Source organism: Vigna umbellata, chromosome 3, assembly GCF_029865625.1.
Source record: "Vigna umbellata cultivar VRB3 chromosome 3, Vumbellata_1.0, whole genome shotgun sequence".
In the NCBI taxonomy this organism is placed as follows: Eukaryota; Viridiplantae; Streptophyta; class Magnoliopsida; order Fabales; family Fabaceae; genus Vigna; species Vigna umbellata.
The window spans coordinates 46,467,645-46,493,173 of NC_142167.1; the positions used below are offsets into that span (position 1 = coordinate 46,467,645).

Sequence of the window (25,529 nt, forward strand, 5' to 3'; positions counted from 1 at the left end):
CACTGTCCTCAAAAGATGTGTTCAGACAAATCTTGTTCTTAATTGGGAGAAATGTCATTTCATGGTAACTGAAGGAATTGTGTTGGGGAATAAAATCTCTGCTCAAGGAATTGAGGTAGACAAAGCTAAAGTAGAAGTCATTGAGAATCTACCTCCACCAACAAATGTAAAGGGGATTAGAAGTTTTCTTGGTCATGCTGGGTTTTATAGAAGATTCATCAAAGATTTCTCAAAAATTGCTAAACCATTGAGTAATCTTTTGATGAAGGATGCTCCTTTTGTGATGAATGAAGACTGTCTGAAAGCTTTCGACATATTGAAGAAGAAGTTAGTGTCAGCTCCAGTAATTGTAGCGCCAGATTGGAATCAAAATTTTGAATTAATGTGTGATGCAAGTGATTATGCAATAGGAGTTGTCCTTGGCCAGCGGAAAGAACAAAAGTTTCATCCAATTAATTATGCTAGCAAGGTTCTGAACGATGCTCAATTGAATTATGCTACCACAGAGAAAGAATTTCTTGCCATTGTGTATGCTCTAGAGAAATTTAGACCTTATCTTATTGGGTCTAAGGTGACTGTCTATACAGATCATGCAGCTATCAAATATTTGTTGACAAAACCAGATTCTAAGCCACGTCTGATTAGATGGGCACTACTATTGCAAGAATTTGATGTAGAAATCCGTGATAAGAAAGGAAGTGAGAACTCAATTGCTGATCATTTGTCACGGTTAGTCAACAATGAGGTCACTAGCAAGGAGTCTGAAATCTGGGAATCTTTTTCAGATGAATCACTCATGTATATTCAGCAGAGGCCCTGGTTTGCTGATATGGCTAATTTCAAAGCTGCAAGGGTCATGCCGGAAGATTTAACTTGGCAACAAAGAAAGAAATTTCTGCATGATGCCAAGCAGTTTGTTTGGGATGATCCTTATTTGTTCAAAATTGGAGCAGATAATCTTCTGAGGAGATGTGTTACAAATGAAGAAGCATAAGGAATTCTCTGGCATTGTCATGATTCACCTTATGGAGGACATTTTAATGGAGAAAGAACAGCAGCAAAAGTCCTTCAATCAGAGTTTTATTGGCCAACTTTATTTAAAGATGCCCATAATCATGCTAGAAATTGTGATAAATGTCAAAGAGCAGGGACAATCACTAAACGTCATGAGATGCCTTTACAAGGTATTTTAGAGGTTGAGGTTTTTGATTGTTGGGGTATTGACTTTGTTGGACCCTTCCCTCCATCTTTCAACAATGAATATATTCTGGTAGTAGTGGATTATGTGAGTAAATGGGTGGAAGCATTAGCTTGTCCTAAAAATGATGCTAGCATGGTAATTAAATTCCTGAAGAGGCAGATATTCTCACGTTTTGGTACTCCAAGAGTGTTGATCAGTGATGGAGGATCTCATTTTTGCAATTATCAGCTAGAGAAAGTACTCAAACACTATGGAGTAAAACATAAGGTAGCTGCACCTTATCATCCACAAACCAATGGACAAGCTGAGGTGTCTAACAGGGAGATAAAAAGGATCCTGGAAAAAATAGTGACTTCATCAAGAAAGGATTGGTCTCTCAAATTGGATGATGCTCTTTGGGCTTATAGGACAACAATGAAGACGTCTATGGGATTATCACCGTTTCAATTAGTCTATGGAAAAGCATGTCATTTGTCAGTAGAATTGGAGCATAGAGCATTATGGGCTTTGAAATTCTTGAATTTTGATCCTTATGAAACTCAATGCACACGCAGAAGGCAGATTTTGGAGCTTGAAGAAACGCGATTACATGCATATGATTCATCCAAGGCTTACAAAGACAAGATTAAATTTTATCATGACAGGAAGTTGGTGAATAGAGTTTTCAATCCAGGACAACAGGTACTATTGTTCAATTCAAGATTGAAGATATTTCCTGGGAAGCTGAAGTCAAAATGGTCAGGACCATTTGTGATAAAAGAAGTGCATCCGCATGGAGCAATTGAAATATTTAATCCAGCTGCTGATGATCCACAGAGAAGTTGGGTGGTGAATGGTCAACGTCTCAAACCCTATATAGGGGGAGAGGTGCAACAATTTTCCACAATGATGTTGTTGGTTGATCCTTGAAAGTTTGGGTCAGGCTCGTGACGTTAAACAAGCGCTTACTGGGAGGCAACCCAGTATTCTGTAAGTATTTTATGTTTTTAGATTAGAGTTTGATGTACTTTATTGGAAACCTGGTTTGTGTGATGGTTTGCTATTAACTGTGGTTGTTTGATAAGTAATGCTTGATGATGCTTATTGATTGATTGATGTTGAGATGATGTTGATGGAAAACCATCACGAAATCACATTGGACCTCTTACTAGAGCCATGGCTAGGAAGATTCAAGAAGAAGAAGGATCATCTAACATTTTACTTCTATGGAAGGTTACTTATAAAAATCCTTCTTCTCTTAACTAAAGCACTTATATTTTGTTTTGTAGGAATTAATAAATCTTGGAGAATATGATTGAGCCATCCAAGAAAGAACCAAGCAAAGGAGCCAAAAAGCAAAGGAGGTGCTTACGGCATGCACCAGCATTTTCCACGTGAATGTTGGCTGATTTGGAAGGAAGCACACACCTTGCTGGATGAGCTGGAATGAAGCATGGTTTTTGCTTGATCAAAATCTGAATAATTTGAATTTTAGGAGGGAATTACAAACAGAATTTAGGCTCCTCTTCACCTATAAATAAGAGGGCCTTTTCTTTGTATTGGGTTACTTTTGAGCTTAGTAAATTGCTGCTGAAATTCACTGCCAGCCTTTTGCTCTTGAGTCACTAATTCTCTCTACTTTCTCTTCCCTTTCCTCTAGCTTCCTTCCATTGTAGGAAGGCCTTCTGAGCTGTGAGGTTCCCACACATACTCATTCCACTCAAATACACCAACCATCAATCAATTTCACTCAATTTCCGCTGCATCCACACTGCTGATTTTCATCCACTGCACCAATATTGTTCTCTGGTTTTAAAGCTTTCTCTGCGAGGCCAGATCATTCAAGCATGGATAAGATTCCATCAAGTGGTATCTAGAGCTCTGGTTGTCCACGCAAACCATAGCTAAGTGCCTTTCCATTCTGCTGTTTAATTTCAGTCCAGTTTGTACTGTCTCTGTGTCTGTTTTGCTGTTGTTTTCAATTCTGTATTGCTTTTCCAGTCATTCAATTTTAGTTTCCTTTGTGTGCTTATATTGTCCTTTCATTTTAATCGGTGAAACCTTCTTGTTTGGGTCATTTCCAGCTTTACATTTCAATTCTGTCTTGTTTTAAGTCTTGTGCAATTTACTGTTGCAGTATTTTTGTTTGTCCCTGTTCAATTTTCTTTTTCTACTGAATTATTTCGTTTTAATTGATTTGCAAGTGCTAAACAAGCTGTATATATACCAAATAAGGCAATGAGGACTTGATCTAGCCTGGGTTATACAAGCTGAAGCATCAAAATGCAATTCTGTTTTGTTTTCCATTGTGAATTCTGATACAGAATTTAAATCTGGTGCTAAAATTCTAAAACTGTTTCAGTGGTTTTCTTTTGATTCTGGAGCTTGGTACAACATTGTGTAATGTTGTTGAATGTGTCTTAAGGTATAGCAAACCAAAACAAGCACTAAAATGCAATATGCATAGTGTGGTTGCTCAAAATCCTTAATCATTCACCATTTCAGATTGAACTTCTAGCTTTTCACCGTGCTAATATACTTGATTTGGTCTAATCTGAGTTTGGTCATGCTAAGCATATTAAATCTAGCTTAGATCTGTGTTTATACACTTCTTAGAGTCATTGCCTTTGCTGTCCAGTTTTTGATTCTATGAAAAGCTAAATTTGGTTGGTTCATTGATGGTTTTTGCTGCATAATTTGGCCATAGCAAGGGTGATTTTCGAATCCTACTATTTCTGTGTGTTTGGACAGTTTGAACAAATCTAAATGGATGATTAAAAGTTGCTAATACTGTTCATTTGGTCAAAATTGAAGTTATATGCAGATTGGATACTTAAACCATCAATTTTGAGTTAAAATTGGAAGTGGACCAGTGAATTTGAGTAGTAAGCATTATTTCAGCTGTTTAAGAGTTTAAACATGTTTAATATCATGAATAAAAGTTGTTTGAACATTCATCCAAGCTGCTGAAACACTGCTACTCATTTTGGGTTCCAAAACCACCATTTTAGTTCATTTTTCTAGTGCAGTTTCTGTTTTCTAGCCACTGTTTTGGTAATTTTAGTGTAAAATTCATTGCTGGATTGTGAAAAAGCTGGTTCAATGTTTAAAAATGAAAACATATGATCAAAAGAAGAAGTATCAAGTGTTAAAAAGCTGTTAGAACCAACCAATCCAGATTACAAGCCCTGAAAATCAAAAACACAAAATCTGAAATTCATTGGGGCATTTTATCAAACACTTCTGAAAATTATCAAACAGTTTGCATTTGGAATAACTTCTGAACTGTGCTTGTGTTTTTCTTGTTTTCTTCATCCATTCTAGTGCCTTTGATAAGTTCCTCTTGTGTACCTACTTTCATGTGTGTGCTGTTCCAGTTGTTTGTGTCTATTTTTGGCATCTAAAGTGTCAATACAGCAACCTATACTGGTGCAGTGTGCAGAAATTTGGTGCAGATTTTTAATCTGTTTGGTGTTATTTTGCTGAGTTTTGGAGTGTATGTGCAAGCTGTTTGGGGCATCCAGTACCAGAATCCTTCTCCTACTTTGGTAGCCTCCTAGGAAGTGGTTTGAGCATTGAAAGTGGAGCAAGAAGGAAGACTCAACAGCAGCTAAACATCACTGTCCAGCAAGCTGCAAACTCTGTTACAGCAGCAACTTGTATCTCCAATTCCGTTAGTTTTGTGCAGCAGCAAGAAGACAAAGCTCACATTATTTCTAGGCCTCATTTCAAGTTTATTTACACCAAATATCACGGAATTTGCTGTTTGAAATTGTATTTTTTTTCTTTGCTGTTTTTGAACCAAGTGAATTGGAAAAATGCTCTTGAAGCAATTCCAAGTTCACAATTGAACATTGTAATAGTCCAATTTCGTTTCTTAGTGTGGAAGTGTGTCAAGGGGCTCCAAGTGTCACTTGCACTTTCACTTAGGGCCGTCTAACATTTACATTCTTGCATCTTTATTGCTTTCTTTAATTTCTTGCTTAATCTTTTTGTTTGTTTTTAAGTCTCCGTGGTATATAGGATTGCATAGCATTTAGTTAACCTTTCTTTGGTTTTAGGTTCATTTCATAACATTTGAAAAGAATTTGAAGAATTTCTACTTAGAAACTAAGGTAAAAGATAACTCTAAGGAAACTCTGGCTAAGGAAGAACTTGGTTTCTAAGCTTGTCCATTTGTGACTCACCTCTTCTTCCTGGGAGCTACTTAGAAACATCTTTTGTCTCTAGAATCTCTTTAGAAATTTTTCACCAAAAACAAAGAAAGCTTGGGAAAATCTTTTCACTCATTACTTGTCAAATATTTTGAAAACTTTGTGAAAACCTTTGTTTCTTTGACAAGAATGAGTCAATCAAGTGTGCAAGGAAGTTTGAAACCCAATAGTGAAATGTCTTTAAGGGAAGAATTTGAGCAAAGATTTGAAAAAAGGGATAAAGAGATTAGTGAGCTCAAAGATATGATTAGTCAACTTTTGATTAATCAAGATAAAAAGAAAGAGAGGTCTTCCCATAGGAGAAGAGAAGAATCATCATCTTCTCCAAGTGAAATTGAGCAAAATAGTAGTCATCACAATGATGACCACTACCAAATGCCTCCTAGAAGACAACATAGAGTTAGAGAGCATTACCCAAGAGAGCCTAAGATTGATCTTCCTTCCTTCCATGGAAAAGATGATGTAGAAGAATACCTAGAGTGGGAAATGAAAGTTGAGCAATTGTTTGAGTGCCACCAAATAGATGATGAAAGGAGAGTCACCATGGCTTCTCTAAGCTTTCAAGGTTATGCCTTAATTTGGTGGACAGCCTTAGTCAAGGACCATAGGCTAAGACACTTACCTCCCATTAGGTATTGGAATGAAATGAGAGCTGCCTTGAGGAGAAGGCATGTACCAGCCTACTATGATAGGGAGATAATGGATAAACTCCATAAACTCCAACAAAGGAACATGAGTGTTGAGGAATATAGACAAAAAATGGAGTTACTCATGTTGAGAGCTGGGATAAGAGAAGAACCTAGGATAACAATAGCTAGGTTTCAAAGTGGACTCAACTATGACATAAGAGATAGGGTTGAGCTTATACCCTACAATGATCTCAATGAGTTAGTCCAACTTTGTGTGAGGGTTGAGCAACAACTAAAGAGGAAAAGTTCCACCAAGAAAGATTACCCTCATAGTTCTTACCATAAGAAAGAGTATAAGAGGGAGGGTAGTCAAACCAAGCCAAGATATGAAGACAGAGAGAGAGAGAGAGGAAAAGAAAAAGTCAAAGAACCTTCAAGAGATCATAAGAGTAAGGAGACTAAGTGCTTTAGATGTGGGGAAAAAGGGCACTATGCATCTGAGTGCCGCAATAGAAGGTCAACTTACATCCTTGAACATGAGAGCGAAAGTGAGGGTTCTTCATATAGTGAGTCTGAAACATCCACTTCTGAAGAAGAAGAAGCTTTACCTTGTGATGGTGACTTACTTATGGTAAGGAGACTCCTGGAAAGTAAACATGTAGAATTAGAACAGTCACAAAGAGAGAACCTATTCCACACAAGATGCAAAGTTTTAGAAAAGACATGTTCAATGATAGTGGATAGTGGCTCTTGTTGTAACTGTTGTAGTTCTAGAATGGTAGAAAAGCTTGGCTTAACCACTACTCCTCATCCTAAACCTTACAAACTTCAATGGATCAAAGAGGATGATGGAATAGTAGTTAAAGAACAAGTAAGTGTACCTATTTCCATTGGCAAATATGAAGATCAAATTGTTTGTGATATAGTACCAATGGAAGCTGGGCACATATTACTTGGAAGACCTTGGCAATATGATAAACAAGCTTTACATGATGGAGTCACCAACAAAATCACCATTCAACACAAAGGAAAGAAAATTATTTTGTGTCCTCTTACACCTTCACAAGTAAGAGAGGACCAAATAATCCTTAAGAAGAAGTTGGATGGAGAAAAGAAAAAAGAAACTAAGAAAGAAAGAAAGAATTTGGTAACCCATGCCTCAACCCATGAAGTTGTCCAACCTCAAACCTTGAATATTTCCAAAAATCTTTTTCTTGGACAACCTCATTTCCTTCTTTATTGCAAAGAGGCATTTGTTTCAATCACTCATGAACTTGGTTCTCTACCAAAAGGGTTGCAAAAACTTTTAAAGGAATTTGATGATATATTTCCCAAAGAGGTACCAAGTGGATTACCACCTTTGAGGGGAATAGAACATCAAATAGATTTGATGCCTGGGGCAAGCCTACCCAATAGGCCAGCCTATAGAACCAACCCTATGGAAACAAAAGAAATAGAGAAACAAGTTAATGAATTGTTGAACAAAGGGTGGATCCAAAAGAGTTTAAGTCCCTGTGCTGTGCCTGTGTTGTTGGTCCCTAAAAAGGATGGGTCTTGGAGAATGTGTACAGATTGTAGGGCCATCAACAACATAACTATCAAGTATAGGCATCCCATTCCTAGGCTAGATGACATGTTGGATGAATTACATGGAGCAAATCTCTTCACCAAAATTGATCTTAAAAGTGGATACCATCAAATAAGAATTCATGAAGGAGATGAATGGAAAACTGCTTTCAAGACCAAGTTTGGTTTGTATGAATGGTTAGTCATGCCCTTTGGCTTGACCAATGCTCCAAGTACATTCATGAGATTAATGAATCATGTGCTTAGGGAATGCATAGGCAGATTTGTAGTGGTCTACTTTGATGATATCTTAATCTATAGTCAAGGCCTTCAAGAACACCTTAACCATGTTAGAAAAGTCTTGCTTCTTCTTAGAGAACATCATCTCTTTGCCAACTTTGACAAATGTACTTTTTGTCAAGAAAGTGTGATTTTCCTTGGATTCAAAGTGGGAAAAGAAGGTGTACATGTTGATCCAGAGAAGATCAAGGCTATACAAGAATGGCCAACCCCTAAAAATGTAGGAGAGGTGAGAAGTTTTCATGGGCTAGCAAGTTTTTATAGGAGATTTGTGAAAGATTTCTCCACCATAGCTGCTCCTTTAAATGAGTTAGTCAAGAAAGATATGCCTTTTATTTGGGGTGATAAGCAGGAGTTGTCTTTTGAGACTTTGAAACACAAGTTAACACATGCACCTATTCTAGTTTTGCCTGATTTTTCCAAAGCCTTTGAACTAGAATGTGATGCATCTGGGGTAGGAATAGGAGCTGTTTTAATACAAGGAGGACATCCCGTAGCTTACTTTAGTGAAAAACTTAGGGGGCCTACCTTAAACTATCCTACCTATGACAAAGAGTTGTATGCCCTCATTAGAGCTTTGAAAACTTGGGAGCATTACTTGGTAACTAGAGAATTCATCATACACACTGACCATGAATCTCTCAAGTACATTAAAGGGCAAGCAAAGCTAAACAAAAGACATGCAAAGTGGGTGGAATATCTTGAGCAATTTCCCTATGTCATCAAACACAAAAAGGGGAGTACTAATGTTGTTGCGGATGCTTTATCTAGAAGACATGCATTATTAGTAACCCTAGGATCCCAAATATTAGGATTTGATGACATAAAAGAGTTATATGAAAATGATGAAACATTTGCATCCACTTATTCATCATGTCTTAAGAAGCCTTTTGATGGATTCTATCTTTCTGAGGGGTATCTTTTTAATAAAGGAAAACTTTGTATACCCCAAGGATCCATTAGAAAACTTCTTATCAAAGAGAGTCATGGAGGAGGACTCATGGGCCATCATGGAGTTGATAAAACTCTAAACATTTTGAAAAGTAAATTTTATTGGCCACACATGAGAATAGATGTTCAAAGGCATTGTTCTAAATGTATAGCTTGTTTACAAGCTAAGTCCAAAATTATGCCTCATGGACTCTATACACCTCTTCCTATAGCTAATACCCCTTGGGAGGACATAAGCATGGACTTTGTCCTAGGATTGCCAAGAACTCAAAGGGGGTATGATTCTATATTTGTGGTAGTAGATCATTTTAGTAAAATGGCTCATTTTATACCCTGCCACAAAGTAGATGATGCTAGCTATATCTCTAGACTCTTCTTTAAAGAAATAGTGAGATTGCATGGCTTACCCAAAACTATAGTGTCTGATAGAGATGTGAAGTTTCTAAGCCATTTTTGGAAAACTTTATGGGAAAAGCTTGGAACTAAACTTCTATTTTCTACTACATGTCACCCACAAACTGATGGGCAAACTGAAGTAGTAAATAGATCTTTATCTACATTATTAAGGGTAATTTTAAGAGGAAATAACAAATCTTGGGATGAACATCTACCTCATATTGAATTTGCTTATAATAGGGTAGTCCACAAGACTACTAATCTTTCTCCTTTTGAGGTTGTTTATGGTTTTAACCCTATTACACCTCTTGATTTACTACCTCTTCCAGAATCATCTTCTTTTCTTCATAAAGAAGGTGCTTCTAAAGCGGAGTTTATCAAGAAGTTACATGAGAAAGTTAAAATCCAAATTGAAAAACAAACTCAAAAATATGCAGAATACAACAACAAAGGGAGAAAGAAAATAGTTTTTGAAAAAGGAGACCTAGTTTGGCTTCATTTGAGAAAGGAAAGATTTCCCTCTCAAAGGAAATCCAAACTTAGTCCAAGAGGAGATGGTCCATTCAAAGTGGTCAAAAGGATAAATGATAATGCATACATATTAGACCTTCCTGAAAGTTATGGCGTCAGTCCTACTTTTAACATCTGCGATTTAATTCCTTTCACAGGAGATGATCAACAGGATGAAGCAGATCTGAGGACAGATCTTTTTCAAGAGGGAGGGTCTGATGGAAAACCATCACGAAATCACATTGGACCTCTTACTAGAGCCATGGCTAGGAAGATTCAAGAAGAAGAAGGATCATCTAACATTTTACTTCTATGGAAGGTTACTTATAAAAATCCTTCTTCTCTTAACTAAAGCACTTATATTTTGTTTTGTAGGAATTAATAAATCTTGGAGAATATGATTGAGCCATCCAAGAAAGAACCAAGCAAAGGAGCCAAAAAGCAAAGGAGGTGCTTACGGCATGCACCAGCATTTTCCACGTGAATGTTGGCTGATTTGGAAGGAAGCACACACCTTGCTGGATGAGCTGGAATGAAGCATGGTTTTTGCTTGATCAAAATCTGAATAATTTGAATTTTAGGAGGGAATTACAAACAGAATTTAGGCTCCTCTTCACCTATAAATAAGAGGGCCTTTTCTTTGTATTGGGTTACTTTTGAGCTTAGTAAATTGCTGCTGAAATTCACTGCCAGCCTTTTGCTCTTGAGTCACTAATTCTCTCTACTTTCTCTTCCCTTTCCTCTAGCTTCCTTCCATTGTAGGAAGGCCTTCTGAGCTGTGAGGTTCCCACACATACTCATTCCACTCAAATACACCAACCATCAATCAATTTCACTCAATTTCCGCTGCATCCACACTGCTGATTTTCATCCACTGCACCAATATTGTTCTCTGGTTTTAAAGCTTTCTCTGCGAGGCCAGATCATTCAAGCATGGATAAGATTCCATCAGATGTGCACATTAAAATGCTTATACAGGTGATTCACAAGCTTTGTGAACAAATGCATGATATTATGATTGTGATTGTGAAATTAAGCAGGATGTGTATGTCAAATGTGAATGAGCTTATATGTGAGGTTTTGAGCTCCAGAGTTGTTATTGTTAAATGTTATTACTTTGAAAGCATGAATGACTTTGCCCAGGTTTTCTATGATTGAATCAATTGCTTGTTTTGCATCATATGATCAAGGCCGTTTGTTGGAACTTTTTTTTTGTTGGCCAAATTCATAAAGTTAGCCCACTAAAAGAGAACACTTTGTGTTCTATCCTTTGAACCCTTAGCCTTGAACATACACTGAAAACCCTTGATTGAAAATCTTTACCTTGAGTTAAGTAGAAGATCTTGTGTGGTATTGTTAAATGTTCAAGTTTGGGGTTATTGGGAAAACATGAGAAAGGAAAAGCATTGAGCTAATAGCTAAAAAGTAAGAATATGCAAAGAAAAAGAAAAGAAAAGAAAAAAAAGAAGCAAAGCTCAATGCAAATGCAAAAGGCAAGTTGGGAAAAATAAGAATGATTGTGTTGATTATGATTCTCTTAACTCAAGGATTTTGTGATCCAGAAAAACCAATTTTCTTGTTAGCCCAGCCACATTATAAGCCATTGAAAAGTCCTTGTGATGATGCATGCTTGTGAATGTTTTTGATTGTGGTAAAATGAAAGGCAAAGTTGATTCATGTAACATTGTGATAGTGGAGTGAATGAGTGAAACACTTTACCTCTTATACACTTGTGTGTTGAGTGAAACAATTTACCTAGTGAGGAAATATTCCATAAGCACATGAACATCCATGCTTAATTGATTAATCATTCATGAAAAATAGCATTTGTTGGAATTTAAATGACTTTGTGAACACCAAAGCATGTGCACATCTTGATTGAACTCTTGGTCATAAGTTTGAGTGAAGTTTTTACTTATCTTGAAAAAGAGAATTTTTGAATGAGTGAACCATCATATGAATTGGTTGAAGATTGAGCTACATCTTGTTTGCTTGAGGACAAGGAAAGTTCTAAGTTTGGGGTTGTGATAACAGATAAAAAACTGTTATTTTCATGCTTAAAATTGATACTAAAAGCAACCTTTATACTTAGAAACTATCTTGAAATCAAGCTTTTCTTCATATTTTCATAAATAAGAGAGCTGGACAGGTTTATGCTTGATTTCAGTGTTTTTGTGCAGGTTTTAAGGTGAATTTAGTGAAAGAAGTGAAGAAGGAGAGAGATGGAATCAGAAAAGACATCAAAAAGTGCAAAAGGAGAAGTCGCAAGTACCGCTCAGCGGCAGTTTACCGCTGAGCGGCACTCAGGAGCTCACGGGAGGACCGCTGAGGGGCAAAATGGCCGCTGAGGGGAAGAAACTACTCACGCACTTACCGCTGAGCGGCACTTTACCGCTGAGTGGCACACTTATGGGCTTGGACCTAGATTTTTTGTAATTTTAGAATAGTATATAAGCTTTAGGACGTCCTAGGGTTTGTATCTTTGGCAAAGACGAAGCAAACACTCTCTCTTCCACCCCTTTGAAGGAGGATCTTGGATGCTCAGGCTACCTCTTCACCTTTCTAGGGTTTTATCTTTCATTCTTTCATTATTGTTCATCTAGGTTGACCATGAATATGGTGAACTAAACCTTGTATGTTTGTTGGGGAATCAATGTAATCTTTTGAAGCTCTCATATATGGAATTTGTGCTTGCATCTTAATCTAAGATTTATGCTTTCTTTCATCATTAGTTAGGGTTTTTCCTCTTTGCTTAATGCTTGCCTTTTTAACTCATTCAATGCATGATTATTGATTTTGTCGATACGGGAACGTACGGAGAAGTCTAGATCCGGGGAATTTCTCCCAATAAGTATATTGGTTGCCTTAAGCTCCTGCACTTGATGAACTAATTATTAGGAATGCTAGGAATTGTATGAACTCATAATTAGGAAGAAGCCTTCTTGAAAGGTACTTTAGAGAGTGGCATTAACAATGATGATTTGAATGTTGAATTCCTAAAATATATGAGAGTGGATAAGATGAAATTGAACCCCAACAACATATTCATATATATCTTTCATTGAAAGTGCGTGTCTTTTGCTTTTGCCATTGATCAACCTCATGCATACATGTTTAATTTCGTCTTTTGCATATTAAAATCCAATTATTTCGTTCTTAAGTCCTAGCTAATCAACAAATCACATAACTAAACTAGGCCGTGAGTCCTTTGGGAGAACGATACTTGGTCTTACCAAGTTTATTACTTGAAACGATTCGGTCATACTTGCCGATTGTAAAACAAGTTTGTGACATCATATTTTGGTGTTCATAAATTTGTCCATCAAGTTTTTGGCGCCGTTGCCGGGGACTCGTGGTTTAACTGGTTAATTTGTGTGATTATTGATTATCTTTGACTTTAATTTTGAATTTCTGTTTTTATTTTCTGTTTTTATTTTTTCGGTTTTTATTAGATTAGATTTTATTTTATTTTATTTTATTTGATTAGATTAGATTTTATTTTATTTTATTTTATCTTATCCTCTGAATCTTTTATCTTTTGAATCTATATCTTTTCCTATATCTTTTTGTGCTAACAAATCTTTTCTAGGGTTTTGTTTCCTTGTGCATGCAAGAGGCAATTAGAACAAGGAGCAAGAAAACAACAGAACCTCTTCTGGAAGGTTTAGATGAGAGTAGACGGAGGAGAAGAATCCGAACATCTAGAGAACTTTTCCCTCCTCCGGAAACTCTGTTGCAACCATCACCACAAGGTTCTGTTCATAGCACAGAAAATATGGAGAACAACAATGTTAGAAGAACTCTTGCTGACTACACCAATATAGCTGGACCTCAGCACTTTAACAGTATAGCTAGACCTAGAGTCAATGCAGCTAATATGGAGGTCAAACCAGCACTGATTCAACTGGTGAAGAGCAATCAATTCAATGGGTTATCTCATGAAAGCCCATATGAGCACCTTACTACATTCAATGAGATTTGCAACACAGTCAAAATTAATGGGGTGCCAAACGAAGCTATCAAACTTAGCTTGTTTCCTTTCTCATTGGGAGGCAATGCTAAGCTTTGGTTGAATTCCTTCCCAGAAGAAAGTTTCACAGAGTGGGAAGCAGTGGTAACAAAGTTTTTAAACAAGTACTTTCCACAATCAAAGGTGACAAAAGGCAAGCAAGATATTTCTTCATTTAAGCAAGGCATGGAAGAATCACTAGGGCATGCATGGGACAGATATAAAAGCCTGTTACGAAAAACGCCCATGCATGGTTTCAAAGAAGAAGAAGTAGTCCATACTTGCCGATTGTAAAACAAGTTTGTGACATCATATTTTGGTGTTCATAAATTTTTCCATCACCTCCGCCACTGCTGCCTCTGCCACTGCATTGAGGTTGGTTGATTGTGTTCTTGCTGATAATAATTGCTGCAGGCTCATATATAAATTTTACGTTTAGGTTGTTTTCATTTGGTAATGTTTGGGTAGTCTTCATTTGCTATGTTTGATAATAAAATTGGTGCCTGCTTGGAATTTTGGCAGTTTTTCTTTGTTAGTTTTTTCGGCAGTTTGTGTATTGGGGTTTGATGGACAAGCGTCCAAGGAGATGACGAATGTGCGTGTCGCGAGCTCCTTCGAAACTTCCTCCAGAGATGAACGTAGCGGAAAAATGACAAAAACTTGAAGAAGAACAAGAAATAGAGGGTTAAACTCGATAGAAACCCTAGAAATGGAAGGAAACCCAATATGAACCGATTAATCGGTTCAAAATGAAGATTGAACGGTGAAAAAGGTTTGGAATGGATCAAGAGTGATTTTAATCGGCCAAAATAAAAAACAAATGGTGATAATGGCAGGAAAAGACAAAATGATGAAGAAACCCTAGGTTTAGATGTGGTCAGGAGATGCGGAAAGAGAAAATGCAAATCTGAGAAGAAAATGTGAGTGTCGAAGCTTACTGTGATGAAAGCAGAAGGCTCGCGAGGATGAGCTCTCCAGAGAGAAATGGACGAGAGACGTGGTTCTACGAGAGAGAATAGGTGAGAAATGAAATGTTCCTCGTGGCAGTGAAATGAAGAGGTGGTGATGTTGTGCGCGAGACAAAGGAGGACGTGTGGCTGATGAGTCAATATTTTATTCACTTCACTTAGTTTATTGTACCGAATTTAATCGGGGAATTGTGCTTAATTGTCCGGTATTTTCCTGTTTTTGATAATTGTGCTTAATTTGACCAAAAATTCTTATTTTAATTAATTTGAATTATTTGAGCTAATTATTTGCATTATTAATTGTAGGGAAATTGTTGGATAATATTTGGGACATTTGGAGGTGAAAAGAAATACCACATCAATTATGTTTTAAACTAAGATGAGAGAGGAGGTGTGGATTTCAATTTTAGGGGTGCACATTGATGGACAAATTTATGAACACCAATTTATGATGTCACAAACTTGTTTTCAATCGGCAAGTATGACCGAATCGTTCAAGTAATAAACTTGGTTAGACCAAGTATCGTTCTTCCCAAAGGACTCACGGCCTAGTTTAGTTATGTGGTTTCTTAATTAACTAAGACTTACAAACGAAATAATTGGGGTTTAAAATGCAAGACAGAAAATAAATATGTATGCATGAATTTTGATCAATGGCAAAAAGCAAAAGATAAACACTTTCAATGAAATTTATGTATGGATATGTTGTTGGGGGTCAATTTCATCTTATCCACTCTCATATATTTTAGGAATTCAACAATCAAATCATCATTGTTAATGCCACTCTCTAATGTACCTTTCTAGAAGGCTTCTCCCTAATCACGAGTTCATACAATTCCTAGCATTCCTAATGATCAGTTCATAAGTGCAGGAGCTTAACGACAACCAATATAAAATTGGGAGAAATTCCCCGGATCTAGACTTCCCCGTACGTGCCCGTATCGACAAAACCAATAATCATGCATCGAATGAGTTAAACAATGCAAGCATTAAGCAAAGAGGAAAAACCCTAACTAATGATGAAAGAAAGCATAAGTCTTAATTAAAAGATGTAAAAACAGATTCCATATATGAGAGTTTCACAAGATTACATTGATTCCCCAACAAACATACAGAGTTTAGTTCACCATATTCATGGTGAACCTAGATGAATTACAATGAAAGAATGAAAGAATAAACCCTAAAAAGGTGAAGAGGAAGCCTCAGCATCCAAGATCCTCCTTCAAAGGGGTGGAAGAGAGAGTGTTTTCTTCGTTCCAGCCAGAGATGCCTAACCCTAGGAAACCTTAAAGCTTATATATCATTCGTAAATTACAACAAGTCAAGTCCAAGCCCATTAAAGTGCCGCTCAGCGGTAAAATACCGCTCAGCGGTGAGTGCGTGACTTGTTTTCTCCCCTCAGCGGCCATTTTGCCCCTCAGCGGACCTCCCGCAAGCTCCTGAGTGCCGCTCAGCGGTAAACTACCGCTGAGCGATGACTTCGGCTTCTCCTTTTTCACTTTTTATTGTCTTTTCTGATTTCATCTTTCTCCTTCTTCACTTCTTTCACCAAATTCACCTTAAAACCTGCACAAAAACACTGAAATCAAGCATAAACCTGTCCAGCTCTCTTATTTCCAAAAATATAAAGAAAAGCATGATTTCAAGCTAGTTTCTAAGTGTAAAGGTTGCTTTCAGTGTCAATCTTAATCATAAAAATAACAGTTTTTCAACTGTTATCACACATCAAGAAGCTGGATTCATTTGGAGAGGTGAGCACATGGCATGCAGCACACGTCCAGCGGGGTACACCCAGCAAGATTGGGGGTGTGTCCAGTAGCAAGGGGTGCATCCAGCAAAGAGATCCACATGTCCACGCGGCCTTCACACGTCCAGCCGCCACGGAAGAAGAGTTGGAGAAAGAAAAACACATATGGAGGGTTACAGATGAAGGAGAGAGCCGGCCACCACTTGTTTTGAGGGTGTGCGGACTTGGTCTTCTTTTGTTTTTCGTTGTTCCTTTCTTTGAGAGTACTTTACAGGGGATGAATGGGAGAGCATATTCTGAATTTTATTTCATTTAAGTAACATGCGTTGCACTCATCTTTAGTTTTCTATTGAATGAAAAAGAATGTGCACAAGAGCTTATGTTAATTGTTATTTGCTGCATTTATTTCTTGCCTCTTTCATTTTGGATTTTTATGCACCTTTGATTGAAGCCTTTATTGCTTTCATGCTTGAATGTTCACGCGGTTGAGGGGACGATGAAGTGTTTTATTTTGATGCCTTGGGAATGAAAAGGAGGCAAAGCAATTGGTGACATGGTTGGTGCAGGGATGTTACGGCTAGTAGAGGGAAAGTAGCTAAGCTTTTGGAGATTTTTTTTTTTTAGGAAAGTGGAACGGTCAAAGTAGGAGGGCTGAATCATAGGATGGAGAGAAAGCCACGGTCACATCCAGCTGCAACATGCCTTCTTTCTTTATTAGTTTAAGTATTGGATTTCATGTTATCCTCTTATTTTGTTATTTATTTTTAGCATTACAATTTGCACTCACTTTGAGCATTTAATTTTAATTCCAAGCCACATTGGGTATTTAATGTTTTAGTTTAAGTGTTAGGTTTGATTGGCATATCATGTGTTTTTTTTATTTTCTACATTCTAATTAGTTCACACATTTTGTTTTAGGACAATTTACTGTTTCCATTCACTATGTTGTCCATTCGGTTTTGTTCGGCTTCTTTATTTTTTTTTGCATTTCCAATTTCCTCACTTGTTTTAGAAATCGTTCGGTTACAATGTAGGATCGTTTGGTCATCATGCTTTGTTCATTTATTTCAGTGTTTTCAATTATGTTCGGTTGAATTTAATTTCCAGTTTTAATTTAGTTTATTTACAATCACAAAAACACTTTCAAAAACCCCCCTACGTGTTTGACTTAAGACTCGAACCACAATTTGGTCCTTGAGAGACGACCTAGGAGTCACTTCCTAGTACTATACTGCATTCTTTTATGCACAACTTTTGTGGGAGGTGCGACCCTCTCATCAAAATGGCGCCGTTGCCGGGGACCAATGGTTCGGTCTTAGGTTTTTGTTGTGTTTGTGTGTGTTGTGTTTTGTCTTGTGTTGTGATGTGATGTGATGTGATGTGATGTTCTGTTTTGTGTGTGCGTGTTGCATGTATAAATGTGTTGTGTTTTATTTGTTTCGTGATTTTTAGTATTCTTCTTTTTCCATGTCTACCTATTTTGATTTCGTGAACACTGCTTGTTTTTCTAGTGCCTCTGATTATGATTCTCCTTCTGCATGTTACTCTGATTGTAATTCATATTCTGCTGATTTCTATGTTGAGAACAATATGACTCATCCTCTAATTTCTGAGAGTGCTCTTTGCGAGCCGGTTTCACTTAAGGAGGAAGATCTTCATTGCGATCTCACCCCTGGACTGATACATTTGCTGCCTAAGTTTCATGGTTTTGCAGGAGAATGCCCACACAGACATTTGGAGGAGCTCCACATCATGTGCTCTTCAATGAAGCCTCCAGATGTCCCTCTTGATTACATTTTCTTGAGCGCATTTCCGCATTCATTACAAGGAGCAGCTAAGGATTGGAAAGACTCTCTTCCTCTCAGATCCGTTACCGATTGGGGATATCTTGAGCATCAGTTTCTGAGCAAATTTTCCCTTGTGCAATATGCTTACAGCAACGGTCTTGGATGGAATGACCCTACTTTGGGATGGTATAATTCTCCACAGCATCAATATCAAGAACCACCATTCCAGAGTACTTTCATGCCTCCACCAGTCCAGCAATATCAGAGTTAGCAATATGATGCTCCTGCCCAAATAGCTCCTCAGCCTTCTACTTCTGAGCCTACATTGCAGGAGTTGTTGGAGCAGATGACCATGCAGAACCTTCAGTTTCAGCAAGAGAACATGCAGTTCCAGCAAGAAATAGGAGCTGCCATTCAGAGTATGACTGATCAGATAGGGCAGATGGCCACTCAACTCACTGAGGAACCGTCTCAAGATTCAGAGTTACCATTTCAGACGGTTCAGATTCCAGATGATGATGATAGTGGCATCAACATAGAAGATGGGGAGAAGAGTCATGAGCTTACTACTATGCCATCGACTTTCCCATCATCCTATGTCCCTACCCTTGCACCTGAGGAGACTGATGATTATTTTGAGGAGCAGGCAGAAATAAGCAGTAATTCTGAGCCAGGTAGATCACCTTCATCTTCCCACACTCTACCAATCTTCAAGGAAGAAGAGGTAAACATACCTAAATTTGATTATGCTGTTGATGAATATGCTTTTCATGATTATGATGTTGATGGGTGTGTTATTGATGATTATATTGTTGATGAGAATGCTTTTAATTTTCCCTCTATGCATGATGAGAACCAATTTTTGCTGTCGCATCCGAATGTTTATTCTCCATGCATTGAACATGAATCTGAGTCTGTAGTTGATATTGCTTGTGATTTTGAAATTGATTCATGTTCTGAGGATGTATCTGAGGTTCAGTCTGATAAATTGGGATTGGGTGTTATACCTCTGCACGTCATTTCTTTGGAGCCACATTGCACTAACCATGTTGCAGGAGGTACACATGAATTTGACCAACATGCACCCACAGTGGAAGGAAAAGGTGCTTACATACACACTAGTTTCAACAGCAATAGGCACCAGCTGAACCCGCTCGTCAACAATCCTTGCTTCTTAGATCCAGATGTGGATGATATCTCCCTGCTAGATCAAATCTGGAGGATGAAGCAATTCTTCCTCAAAACTTCCTTGCTGGATCCTGTGGTGGAAGACATCTCCCTGAAAGTCCAAAATTGGCAACTGCCACCATGATCAGGGGAGTTTTCTTTCTCTCATCTCCCCCGTTCCCTACTTTTATTGCACTTGTCCATGATCTGTTGACTGTTATGATTTCTGATCTTATGCTTATGACACATTGAGGACACTGTGTAGTTTAAGTGTGGTCTATTTATTGGGGGAGATTTTTATTTTTCTTTGTTAGTTTTTGTTTTCTTGGTTAAATTTTTTCTTTTCTAGGTTATTTTTGTCGTGTCTTGTGTACAGTTTTACATGTTTCTCTCGATTTCTGGACTTTGATTAGGTTGTAGATGTGTCTTTCACTTCATTGATACTCTGATTTGTTTGAAATCCTTGCTTTTCTCTGCTTGGGAAGATGATTATGATGTTTGAGAGGTTGATTTGATTGTGACATAAATTACCCTGTGTGAGATTTGAGCCACTTTATGTTCTTTCTTGTGTGTGATATGTCTCTTGACTGCTTGCACATATGCCTTGGCTTGACTCTTGTTGATAATTCTTGATTGATATGCATGTTTGAAAGTGATAAAGGCAGTTTTGTTCTTGAGCCTCTCTAGCCAAATAAGCTTACCTTGTTCTAATCCTTTGAAAACCCTTTTTGAGCCTATACTTTCCCCCATTTCTTTGTTTTGAATGCTCATACACTAGCCCTAAGTGAAAAACCATGATTACCTTAACCTTAGGGAATTTTGGAGCTTTGGAAGTGTCTTGGGAACAAGTGTGGTCTCTTTGGGGATTCTGATAAATTGGCTAATTGGTTCCTCTTCTTGTTTTGTTTTTAGAAATATGATTTATATCTTGTCTCTTATAGTTGTGTGCTAAAGAGAGAAAAGAAAAGAGATAGGATGAAAAAAAAAAGTAGAGAAAAATGAGAAAAATAAAAAAAATTTGTGAATAATGGAGTCAAGAAGAGGATTGAATTAGAGGTTTTGGGTGTGAGTTGACTATGTTTACACTTGTTCCCCATTGCTCCTCTATTTCTTTTGGTTTGTAACTTCTCATCCATATTTATCCTCCCTTGTCCTTGGCCCCATTACATCCATGAAAGACCTTTTGATTTGAACATGCATGTATTTTGAGTGTTGATATTAGAGGCTTGCCAAGTCTATTTGTGTTTGCTTTCTTGAGTGCATTGAGTGACATTGATTTACCTTAAACACTTGAGAGAAACACTGATAGTGCATCTGTGAGGTTTTGTTACTTTTGATTCACCTCTTGAGCTGATTGATCATTTTGCCATGTCTTGAATTGCTTGGATGATTTCATGAGTATCTGCTTTCTCTGATTCATTCTGTGTTGGAATTGTCTACTTCTTTTCTCTGTCCAGATTTCTTGAGGACTGTGTAATTCTGTTTCTGTCCTTGTTGAGTCTTTGTTTTCTGTATGCTGAGTTTGTGTCACCTTCCTAAAAGTCCTTTGAACTATTCCTTGATCTGCGTCTTGATTTTGCCCAGGAGTGCAAAAGACTAAGTGTGGTCTATTTTGATGAGTCAATATTTTATTCACTTCACTTAGTTTATTGTACCGAATTTAATCGGGGAATTGTGCTTAATTGTCCGGTATTTTCCTGTTTTTGATAATTGTGCTTAATTTGACCAAAAATTCTTATTTTAATTAATTTGAATTATTTGAGCTAATTATTTGCATTATTAATTGTAGGGAAATTGTTGGATAATATTTGGGACATTTGGAGGTGAAAAGAAATACCACATCAATTATGTTTTAAACTAAGATGAGAGAGGAGGTGTGGATTTCAATTTTAGGGGTGCACATCAAGAAGCTGGATTCATTTGGAGAGGTGAGCACATGGCATGCAGCACACGTCCAGCGGGGTACACCCAGCAAGATTGGGGGTGTGTCCAGTAGCAAGGGGTGCATCCAGCAAAGAGATCCACATGTCCACGCGGCCTTCACACGTCCAGCCGCCACGGAAGAAGAGTTGGAGAAAGAAAAACACATATGGAGGGTTACGGATGAAGGAGAGAGCCGGCCACCACTTGTTTTGAGGGTGTGCGGACTTGGTCTTCTTTTGTTTTTCTTTGTTCCTTTCTTTGAGAGTACTTTACAGGGGATGAATGGGAGAGCATATTCTGAATTTTATTTCATTTAAGTAACATGCGTTGGACTCATCTTTAGTTTTCTATTGAATGAAAAAGAATGTGCACAAGAGCTTATGTTAATTGTTATTTGTTGCATTTATTTCTTGCTGATGAGAGGGTCGCACCTCCCACAAAAGTTGTGCATAAAAGAATGCAGTATAGTACTAGGAAGTGACTCCTAGGTCGTCTCTCAAGGACCAAATGTGGTTCGAGTCTCCGGTCAAACACCTAGTGGGGGGGTTTGTGAAGATTTTTGTGAATGCAAATGAACTAAATTAAAACACGAATATAAATGCAAATGTAAATACAGAATTAAAACAGTTGGTCACTAAAGTTCACATTACAACTAAATTAAATGAAAACACTAAAATAAAACATTCAATGTGAAAGTGCGTGAAGTAAGTGCAATGCAATAAATAAATAAGAAAACTCATTCAATGCTCTTAAATTAAATTGCAATATTGAGCTAACACATTAAATGCACATTGGAATAAAGCATGAAAATTGTAAAACAAAATCACCACCGGTTCAAACATCAACACAATATAAAAAGAAGACCTCTTTCCGTCCGTGAAGATAACCGAATGCCTATTCCACATGCTAAACTAAAGTAAATCCAATCATGAAAAACAAAATCAGCGTGTATTTTTCCCAAAGCCAAAATGAAATTCCACTTGCTACACCTCCTAAGTACATGAACCGAAATGAAATTAAATGGCAAAGTAAAAACGTAACAGCATGCACAAGACAAAGCAAGAAAATAAGATTGAATCAGAGCTTCATTCTTCAGAAAAAAAACAAACGTGCCTCCTGGTTCTCTTCATTCAAAACAACCTTCCAACCAAAGAAAAGTTCAAAACCAAAGCCTGAAAACCAAAGACCGAAAGCGTAAAAAAATGTGTGGCAAGTGGCGGCTGGATGCCTCCCAAGCCGAGACACATCCTGTTGCTACCCTTTCTACTCTACATTACACTACACTACACTACACTACTGGAAAAACTACTCTACTGGAAACCCCCCCCTTCATCCAGCGTCACGGGTTTTAAAAACCCTTCTCCAAGCTGCTGGACGCGTCTCTTTGCTGGACACAAGGCTGCTGGGTGCACCGCTGCCTTCCTTGTGCACCCCCCTCAACGTGCACACCAATTTCTCTGCAAGCGTGGGCCGTGACACTTCCATTCAAAGAAGACGTGGCAGCACCTTCTAGATCAAGAAGTGAATCCCACATAACCTCCATGTTCTCTGGACCGCTTTGCTGGATGTCACCCTTTCCTAGACTCTCCTTCATGTTGTTATTGCTTCTCTGGACGCTCTTTTTGTGCTCAAAGAAAAACCAAGACGCTTCTCCAATTCCAGCCCCTCACATGACAGCACCGCTTCTTTATCAAGCCCAAAATCATCATCTGTTGTAGTGCATGGAGTGTGCTGGACCAGCTTCTTCTTTTGCTGTGTGAAGGTTGAAGACTGGACCAGGCTTTTGCTTCAATTTGCTGGACGCGTGCAGCCAAGTGTGGGCCGGGTGTGCTTCCCATTTGCTGGATGTGCTTGTTTCATTTTTCTTTTTTTTTTTCTCAACTGGAGCGTGAATGTCTGCAGGCCTTGGATCTTCCAATTGAACCAAAGAAAATAATATCCTTCACGCTTCCTCGTGTGTGCTTTTGCCCTAAAGCCCAACATCCGCTCTCTTCTCCACGTGTGCCAACCACTTTCTTTCTCATGCTTTCTCTTCTCAAGTGAATTGAATCCTTTATTTTTTTCTTCACCCATTTAAAAACTTCCCAGCGTTCAAGCAAAGCCACGGGTTTTTCTTCACAATCAGCGTGCTCCGTGTGCATCCAAGCCCTTCCCTCCAACCATCATTGGGCTCCACGGGTTTTTAAACCCTCATGTCCAAGCTACTGGACGCTCCAAATCCCTAATTGAATTCAGCCTGTGAGGTGCTTGCTGCTGTCCGCGTGAATTGCTGGACGTCACCTCAAGTTTGCTAGACCAGGCCGTGCTCACCACACTACTAGACCATTTCCCTCACAGCGTGTTGTTCTTTCCTTTCGGCCGTGAGCTTCCCTTCCGTGTGCATGTGAAGTGCTACTGCCGTGTGCTTTGGGCAGTAACATATTGCTTTTTGAAGCTCCTTTTTGAATGCCAAATGCTTTTCTGGATGTCACTCTCATTTTTCTTCTCCACACTTCTTTTGTGGAGAGCTTGAATTATGTCACAACCCTCCAAATGTCCCAAATATTATCCAACAATTTTCCTACACTTAATAATGAAAATAATTAGCTCAAATAATTCAAATTAATTAAAATAAGAATTTTTGGTCAAATTAAGCACAATTAGAAAAAACGGAAAAATATCGGACATTTAAGCACAATTACCTGATTAAATTCGGTACAATAAGCTAAGTGAAATTGAGAAAATATTGACTCATCAAAATAGACCACACTTAGTCTTTTGCACTCCTGGGCAAAATCAAGACGCAAATCAAGGAATAGTTCAGAGGACGTCCAGGGAAATGGCACAACTCAGCAAACAGAAAACAAAGACTAACAATGACAAAAACAGAATTACACAGTTCTCAAGGAATCTGGACCAAGAAAGGAAGTAGACAATATCCAACACAAAATGAAAGAAAGCAGATACTCATGAAATCATCCACGCAATTCAAAACATGGCAAAATGATTAATCAGTTCAAGAGGTGAATCAAAAGTAACAAAACCTCACAGATGCACTATCAGTGTTTCTCTCAAGTGTTTAAGGTAAATCAATGTCACTCAATGCACTCAAGAAAGCAAACGCAAATAGACTTGGCAAGCCTCTAATATCAACACTCAAGCACATACGCATGTTCAAATCAAAAGGTCTTTTCATGGTTGTAATGGGGCCAAGGACAAGGGAGGATATATTTGGATAAGAAGCTACAAACCATAAGGAACAGAGGAGCAATGGGGAACAAGTGTAAACACATTCAACACACCCACAACCTCTAATTTCATCCTCTTTTTGACCCAATTATTCACAAATTTTTTTTTTTCATCATTTTTTTTTTCTATTTTTTTTTCTTCATCCTGTCTCTTTTCTTTTCTCTCTTTTCAAAACAAAACTGTAAAAGACAAGATTTACAAAAACAAAACAATAAAAGGAACCAATTAGCCAACTCATAAGAATCCCTAAGGAGACCACACTTGTTTCCAAAACACTTCCAAAGCTCCAAAATTCCCTAAGGTTAAGGTAATCATGGTTTTTCACTTAGGGCTAGTGTATGAGCTTCAAAACAAAGAAATGGGGGAAAGTATAGGCTCATAAGGGGTTATCAAAGGATCAAAACAAGGTAAGCTTATTTGGCTAGAGAGGCTCAAGAACAAAATTGCCTTTATCACTTCCAAACATGCATATCAATCAAGAGTTATCAACAAGAGTCAAGCCAAGGCATATGCGCAAGCAATCAAGAGGCATATCACACATAAGAAAGAACATAAAGTGGCTCAAATCTCACACAGGGTAATTCTGTCACAATCAATTCAGCTCTCAAAAATCATAATCATCTTCCAAAGCAGAGAAAAGCAAGGATTTCAACATCTTAGAGTATCAATGAAGTGAAAGATACATCTACAACCTAAACAAAGTCCAGAAATGAAGAGAATCATGCAAAACTGTATACAAGACACGACAAAAACTACCTAGAAAAGAAAAAAAATTTAACCAAGAAAACAAAAACTAACGAAGAAAATTAAAAATCTCCCCCAATAAATAGACCACAATTAAACTACACAGTGTCCTCAATGTGTCATAAGCATAAGATCAGAAATCATAACAGTCAACAGATCATGGACAAGTGCAATAAAAGTAGGGAAAGGGGGAGAAGAGAGAAAGAAAAC

General features: G+C 37.8%; 1 protein-coding gene across 1 annotated transcript in view; it reads left to right on the forward strand.

Moving 5' to 3' along the window:
- Positions 1 to 25,529, forward strand: part of LOC148202712 (uncharacterized) — a 51,465-nt gene that overhangs the window by 14,816 nt on the left and 11,120 nt on the right. The window contains exons 2-6 of the mRNA XM_088109678.1: positions 5,674 to 7,170; positions 7,570 to 8,118; positions 8,209 to 8,629; positions 8,870 to 8,893; positions 9,482 to 9,861. Of these exons, the coding sequence (XP_087965804.1) occupies positions 5,674 to 7,170; positions 7,570 to 8,118; positions 8,209 to 8,629; positions 8,870 to 8,893; positions 9,482 to 9,861 (2,871 nt within the window). The remainder of the gene's footprint in view (positions 1 to 5,673; positions 7,171 to 7,569; positions 8,119 to 8,208; positions 8,630 to 8,869; positions 8,894 to 9,481; positions 9,862 to 25,529) is intronic.